At 62.1% G+C, this 7,546-nt stretch overlaps 2 protein-coding genes across 2 annotated transcripts in view; one reads left to right on the forward strand and one right to left on the reverse strand.

Annotated features, from left to right (window-relative positions):
* The first annotated feature begins 970 nt into the window (after positions 1-970).
* Positions 971-4,502, forward strand: SLC31A2 (solute carrier family 31 member 2). The gene is made up of 3 exons (XM_057381923.1): positions 971-2,210; positions 2,994-3,162; positions 3,665-4,502. Exons 1-3 carry the CDS (start codon positions 2,144-2,146, stop codon positions 3,831-3,833), a joined length of 405 nt encoding a protein of 134 aa, XP_057237906.1. The 5' UTR covers positions 971-2,143; the 3' UTR covers positions 3,834-4,502.
* Positions 4,503-5,206: 704 nt separating this feature from the next.
* LOC130582937 (protein Niban 2-like) overlaps positions 5,207-7,546 on the reverse strand; it is a gene marked incomplete at its 5' end in the record, with an annotated part of 13,060 nt that continues 10,720 nt past the window's right edge. Inside the window, one exon of the mRNA XM_057381925.1 lies at positions 5,207-7,540. Coding sequence (XP_057237908.1) covers positions 5,872-7,540 — 1,669 coding nt within the window. The remainder of the gene's footprint in view (positions 7,541-7,546) is intronic.

The raw sequence follows: 7,546 nt of genomic DNA on the forward strand, positions 1-7,546 counted from the left end.
TGTCCCGTCACCCCTGTCCCGTCCCCCGCTCTCCCATGCCCACGGAGGGGCTGTGCTGGGTGCTCAGGTCAGGTTTTGCTCTGTGCTCCCAGCTCGGACGCGGTGTTTGGATGTCCCATTTCCTGGAAATGCCCAAGGCCAGGCTGGACAGGGCTGGGAGCAGCCTGGCCCGATGTCCCTGCCCATGGCAGGGGGTGGAACAGGATGGGCTTTAAGGTTCCCTTCCCCAAACCCTTCCATGGTTCTGTTTGATGTTTTAGGCTCCCAGACCCCTCAGTTTACCATCAGCAGCCCCCTGAAGCTGCCCTGGAAGGTGACCCCAGTCCCGAGGAGGATCCCAGTTTGGGGACACCTCCCTGGGCCGCTGTGTCCCCGGTGTGGGGCAGCAGCTGGGGCAGCTCAGCAGAGTGGGGTCGGGGTCCTGCAGGAAGGCAGCTTTACCCCGATGTGTGGGGTCAGATATCCCAGTTGGACCAGAGCAGCAGGTCGGGATGCTGCCTCTGTGCAGACACCACTGGTTWTTCTGAGAGGAACCCCAAAAGTGCAGCAGACCCAGCCCTAAATGCTGGCTGAGCAAGATGTTTCCCAGCAGCTGTTTTCCCTGGTGTGAATTCCTGCGGAGGAGGAGCCGGGCGCAGCCTCGCCTGGGCTCCTGCTCAATCCCTGCTGCGTGGGCAGCTGGGGGAGGACAGGATCCCATCCCTCTCAACAACATCCCTGGCCACAACCCAGGCCCTTCCCTATTGGAAAGAACGCAGGGATTTTTAGGATTTTGCCCTCTGGACCTTCGCCCACGGGAGAAATCTCCCTGTAGTGTCTCTGTAGGATGAGGAGCAAGGGGCTGTTGGCCCAGGGAGCATCATTTTTGTGTCACACCCTAAACCATGTGGCTTCACCCCAGGCTGGTGTAGCAAAGGGATCTTCTGAATCTCTGGAATCACCTGGAATTGTTAAAAAAACATGAATGTGGCACTTGGGGGCGGGGTTTAGTGAGGCCTGGCAGTGCTGGGTTAATGTTTGGGTTTAATGATCTTAGAGGGCTTTTCCAGCCCTAATCACTCTGATTCTGCCCATCACTTCTGTCCCCCGCCACCAAGGCAGTTAGTCACCTGTTCCTTCCACCACGCTGTGGGTGGAGGCTGTAAAGGAGAAATARCTTCATTTAAAGGCTAATTATCATTAATTGATGGCCAAAGGAGGCTTAAAAGGGTGAGCCAATTATGTGTGTTAATGTGCTTTGGGAAAGGAGGGCTGAAGGGTGTAATTGGAGCTGTGGTGAACACCCACAGGGTATTGGATGGTATTTCTGGCTGGGGCAGGTCCTGCTGCTGTCAGTCACCTCTGGCCATGGTGGAAAARGCAGGAGAGAGCGGCCAAACGTGGATCAGTGTGGGAGAGGGACAGCCACGAGCTCCACAAACACTTCACAGATTCACCAAAGGGAACATGAACAAAAGAAAAAAAAAATCCAGTTTTTGAGCAAGACCTGGCAGCTGGGTATGAGCTGATGTTACACAAGAGAAATTCCTGCTCCTCCTGTTTGAGCGGGATGGAGGAGGAGGGTTGGTGCCTTTGTAGGTCCTGGCAGGTTGGGCAGTGTTGGGATTGGTGCTCCTGTGCCAGGAAGGCACCCCTGAAGTGGCACCCATGGGTGGGTGGTCACACTCGTGGCTCTGGGTGCCTTGGGGTTGAGTTTTGGGTGTCCTGGCAGTGCAGGAGGCAGAGGGGAGTGGASGCTCTGCCCATCAGCTTCACCTCGRGCTGTGGGTGGTGTCCCCAGCCTCCTGCTGTCCCTTGGGGACCTTCCCTCCTCAGATCCAGGTGGATGGAGCCCTGGGCTCATCTCTTTTTGCCTTAGGGGTAAACTGGCTTTCCTGACAGCCCAGACACCCAGGAGCTGCTGCTGGGGGTGAAATTGTCCTGCAGAGGTCACGGGAAGAGCTTAGCTCAGGCAGTGTGACTGTGATTGTCCRTGCAAGTTCCTCTTCCTGTTTCAGCATTGGGGAAAACTGTTGCACCATGTGGTAAAAGCCCAGATGAGCACCCCGGGGTGGGGGGTGTGAGGATCTGCTGGCAGCGTGAGCACTGTCACCCCGAGGGTGTGGGCAGGGCCAGCACTGCCCTTTCCTGGCCTCTCTTCCAGATGACCTTCTACTTCTCGGACACTGTGGTGCTGCTCTTCGACTTCTGGAATGTCCACAGCCCCACAGGTAGGCTGCCAGCACTGGGGCATCCATCCATCATTTACCCATCCATCCATGGATCCCATCCCTCCATCCATCCACCCATCCACCCATCCACCCATCCACCCATCCATCCATCCATCCATCCCTGTCCATCCATCCCTTTGTCCATTTGTCCATTTGTCCATTCCTCCCTCTGTCCATCCCAAGCCCAGAGCAGCAAACAGGGAGCTGTGTAAAGCACCCCCCCTCAGCCTGCCAACCACCCAGGTCACTCAGGGATGTCTCACATTCCCACTTTTACACTTTCCTCTCTGTTTTTAATTACCCCCACCCCCACCACCACATTTTAACTCCCATGTTTTTTGTGCAGTTGATGCAAAGCTGCTTATTCTTTTCACAGCAGCTCTGTAAGGAGGGCACAGCCTTGAGCTGAAGTTTRGGCTGGACACTGGGACAGAGTTCTTCCCAGAAGGGGTGGTTGGGCATTGGAATGGGCTGCCCAGGTGGAGTCACCATCCCTGGAGGTGTTTAAGGAAGGACTGGATGTGTCTGGCTGCCCATGGTGGTGTTGGGTCAAAGGCTGGACTTGATCTCAAAGGTCTTTYCCAACYTCATTCATTCTGTGATTCTGTGAATTATGAAGGGCAGTTGAGCTAAATACATAATTTTCTGACATTCAACAACCCTGCTGCCCAACCCCAATCCCACTTCACCCCATGGGTATTCCCAATCCCCCCATGTCAGGCCCTGCCGTGCCCCCGCAGCCTCTCCCCATCCATGAACAGCTCTGGGGTGTTTTCCCCGCAGGGATGGTGCTCTCGGTGCTGGTGATCCTGCTGCTGTCCGTGCTCTACGAGGCCATCAAGATGGGCAAGGCGGTGCTGCTGCGGCGGGCGCTGCTGGCCCTGCCCCGCAGCCTCAGCCAGGAGGCACTGGCCGAGCCCCAGGAGGGGGACAGTGGCCCCACGCAGAGCAGGTACCGTGGGGACCCCCTGGTACCCACGTGGGGGCTCAGGGATGGGTGCCCGGCCCCATGGCTGGCACAGAGGGGAGCAGGGTGGGGAGGAGGAGGTGTAGGCTCCAGGGATGGGGGACATGCACAGCCTGGGGAGGGGCTCCCTGCCCTGCCAGGTCCTCGGGGAGGTGACCAGGGTGGTGGCTAAAGGCTCATGTTCCCCACCAGGAGCCAGCRTGGGTGCAGGAGGGTCCTCATGGGTCAGGGATGGGCACAAGCAGCAACTCGGTCTCCATGAACCTGGCCCTTGTGGTTCCTTCCTGTGGAGCTGAGCCCTGGCTGTTTCCTCCTCTAATCCCAGATCATCCCTGAGGCTGTTCTTACAGCCAACCCCATTGATTTTGGAGCTGGGTTTCCCCCTGAGCTGCTGTTTGCACCCCAAACCCCGCTCCAGGATCCTGGTGGGAGGCAATTCCAGCTGCCCCCACCCCTCACTGATGGCATTTCCCACCTTTTTCCACAGGTGGTTCTGGTTCCACGTGGCCCAGACGCTGTTCCACGTGCTGCAGGTGGTGCTGGGTTACATGGTGATGCTGGCTGTCATGTCMTACAACGCCTGGATCTTCCTGGGGGCCATCGTGGGCTCCACGCTGGGCTATTTTCTGGTCTATCCCCTGCTGGGCCGGGGCTAGAGCCCCCTGGGGTGGTGGCACTCGTGTCCCACCTCCTGCTCCTCCGTCTGGAATAGCTGCTGTCACTTCTGCTGGCTCTGTCCTGTCCCCGTGCTCTGTGGGATGCAGAACTCCAAGGACTTGCTGGGGACCCTTGTGGCCAGCCCCACTCTGGCCAGCACTGGCCACACCGGCCAGTCCCCTGTCCCCCGGCTCTCAGGGACCTCTGTCGGGGTGGTGACACCAGGGGTGTGCTGTGCATTTCCTCCCCTCCCTGCTTTTTGAGGGGGTTCACCCTGGCTGGAACGGGGAACCATCCGGTGACTTGCTGGGGGAGGGGACACTGGGGACAGGGACCCCTGCCCTGCACCCTGCCCTATTCACACAGTGCCTTCGGGGACATGGGGGGGTCCTGCCGCCCCCAGCCCTCTCCTGCGCTTCAGGGATGGGGCTGGAGCAGCCCCTGAGCCGCTGCTGTGGCTGTGCCGGGGGGGAAATGCTGCTCCAGGTGCCTCTTGCTGCTTCCTCAGGTCACCCCTTTTAATAAAACCATCTCAGCTCCACTCCTGCTTTGTGTCGCTGCTGGTGTGGTCACGGTGGGGCTGGGGATCCCCATTTCTACCCAGGGAGGTGGTGTGAGAATAAGGACGGTCTCCTCTGGCTTTAAATAAAGCTTTTTTTTCCATTTTATTAATTATTATAAGCATATCTTTAAACATTTGTATAACTTTCTTAATAAAATATCCTGGAAGAGACAAGGTTGAAGTTCACAGAGAAAGGCACTTTGAGGGGGGGTCTCCCAAGGCACTTTGGGGGTCCCCCGGAGTGGGTTAGGCTGGGCACCCCCTCCTGAGGCAGGAACGGTGGCCCCTAAGCACGGGTGGGTGTCAGGGTGCTGGGCTCTGCTCCAGCTGTCACACCCAGGGGTCCTGCAGACCCCCACCCCACCTGCGGGGCTTTTGGGATCGGGGCTGCAGCAGTTCTGACCCCCTCCCCATGGCAGGCAGTGCTGCTGGGGGTGTTCAAATCACAGCAAAAATCTCCAAAGCTGGAGGAACCACCCGTGGAAGCTGCTGAGGAGGGCACAGGCTGGGATCTCTCCACTGCCCAGCGAGCTGAGCCTGGGATTATCCCAGTGCTGCCGGGCACAGCTGGGACACGGCGTGAGAGCCACCTTCCCCCAGAAGTGTTACTGTGAACTTCAATAGCTGCTGGAGGACCCTGCGGTGACAGGGGTGGGCTCTGGGTGCTGTGAGCACAGATTGGATGCTGTGAGGCCAGTCTGGGTACCAGGAACACAGTCTGGATGCTCCAAGCCCAGCCTGGGTGCTGTGAGCCCAGCGTGGGTGCTGTGAGCCCAGCCTGGGTGCTGTGAGCCCAGCCTGGCTGCTCTTGAGCCCAGCCTGGATCCTGTGAGCCCAGCCTGGATCCTGTGAGCTCAGCCTGGGTGCTGTGAGCCCAATCTGGCTGCTGAGCCCAGCCTGGCCCAGCTGTTGCCCCCTCAGCAGTGGCTCAAGCCCCCCAGCATTTCTGTCCCCTGCCGTGTCCCTGCTGTCCCCTGCCGTTCCCCTGCTTCCCCCCTGTTTTCCTCCATCCCCTGCACCCCCCGCTCCCAGCGGCGCTCCCGGAGCCGGCCGGGGGTGGCGGTGGCCAGGCTCCCGGGCTGGGGCAGGGGACAGCCCCGGGGACAGCCAGGAGCGTCCCCCACACACCCACCCTCAGCAGGGCCAGTGCCAGCCCCGCCGGCAGCCCCAGGCACTGGCGCGGGGGCGGATAAAGCTCTCAGTAAAGCATCTCTTCAGTAGAAAAGGAAAGAAGGCAGAAGAAGGACAGAGCAGAGCGCAGGGGACGCCCCGTTCCGGGCTGGGCCAYCCCTGCTCCGAGCCGGGAGGGCTCTGCGGCTGCGGCCCCCCAGGGCAGCGGGGTCCCCATAGGCAGTAAGGTCTCGGTGTCCCCACCCCTCCCTCTCCCGTGGTGCTGCTCTCCATCCCCGCGGGCTCCTACTCCCCCTCCCCAGCCCCRGGGACACCGGGGCCAGTCCACGGCCGGGCGGCTGGGGCTAGAACTCAGTCTGCACCCCGTCCATGCCGCTCTCCGTGCTGCCCCTGGGCTGCGGGGCGCCGCGCCAGCCGTGCTCGCCCGTCTCGCTGTCACCGAGCTGGTGACACGCTGGCGACGGGCTCCGGCCTCTGGGTGATGCTGCTGGGACATGGGACAGCTCGGCCTCTGGTGGGACATCGGCCCGGGGGCTGGGCGGGGCTGGCACGCTGGACACTGATGGGGACACTGCTCCGGGCACGGGGGACACCGGCACGGGTGATCTTGGGATGGTTTGTGGCACCTCGGCTCCGGGGGATGCCACAACGGGTGACGTCGGTGTGACGTGTGGCACTTCGGCTCCTGCTGGGACATGGGCTCCGGACACGGGGGATGCCACAACGGGTGATGTCGGTGTGACGTGTGGCACCTCGGCTCTTGCTGGGACATGGGCTCTGGCTAAAACCGATGACCTTGGTGGGGCTTCTGGCACCCCAGCCCCTGCTGGGACATCGGCTCCGGACACGGGGGATGCTGGTGCGGACGACCTTGGTGGGGCATGTGGCAATTCGGCCCCTGATGGGACATCGGCTCTGGGCACGGGTGACACTGGTGCCCGGTGTTGTTCCCCAGCCCCTGACGGGACCTCAGCTCCGGGGACAGGTGACACTGGTGTGGAATGTTGTCTCCCAGTCCCTGACGGGACCTCAGCTCCGGGGACAGGTGACACTGGTGTGGAATGTTGTCTCCCAACTTTTGATGCACGCACGGGYGGTGCCGGTGCAGCCCGGCGCATCCCAGCTCCCGAGGGGACCTCRGCTCCGGGGACAGGTGACAATGCTGGCGTKCCACGCTGTCCCCCAGCCCCTGATGGCACCTCAGCTCCAGAGACAGGCGATGCTGGTGTTCCACGCTGTCCCCCAGCCCCTGATGGCACCTCGGCTCCAGGGACAGGTGACGATGCTGGCGTTCCACGCTGTCCCCCAGCCCCGGACAGGATCTCAGCTCCAGGCACAGGCGATGCTGGCGTGTCCCCGCGCACCCCGTCCCCGTCACGGGCCGGACCCGGCTGAGTGCCACCCCCTCGGGCAGCCCCTGCCAGCAGCACTCCCTCSTCGCTGGCACCGCCGCCGTCCGTGCCGTTCACCAGCTGCCCCCCATCCTCGGGGCTCTCCTGCGCCAGCGCCTCCCGGATCTCCCTCACCGCATCCAGGGGGCTCGGCGGCGCCCCGGGCTGCGGCTCCTGCGGCTCGGGAGAGCCGGGCTGCAGCAGCGCCTCGGCCGCCACCCCGTAGGGCAGCGCGCCCTCGTCGTCCTGGATGACCGACACCACCTGCTTGGCCCTGCGGCGCCTGTCGGCGGCCGGCTCGGCCTCGGGCTGCCCGCTGCACTCCTCGCTCCAGTCGATGGCCGGGCCCTCGCCCAGCAGGTGCAGGTTGGGATCGCTGTTGTGCATCACCATGCTGTCCCGGTACAGGTTGTGCTTCCGCTGCACGGCCGCCTCCTTCACGGCTGGGGACAGGGGGGACAGGTCACGGGGGCTGTGGYCACCAAAGGGCTGGGGCACCTCGGCCAGCCCTCCCCGTGGGGGTGGCAGAGGTGGTGGGAGATGGGCACAGGGGTTGGCGTCCCACCCGCTGCTCAGCCCTGCTTTCGGGGGGGAAGCTGCTTCTGGGGCAGCCCTCAGCACCCTACAC

Source organism: Malurus melanocephalus, unplaced genomic scaffold (genome assembly GCF_030028575.1).
Source record: "Malurus melanocephalus ecotype Western Australia unplaced genomic scaffold, MMel_1.1 scaffold_541, whole genome shotgun sequence".
Classification (NCBI taxonomy): Eukaryota; Metazoa; Chordata; class Aves; order Passeriformes; family Maluridae; genus Malurus; species Malurus melanocephalus.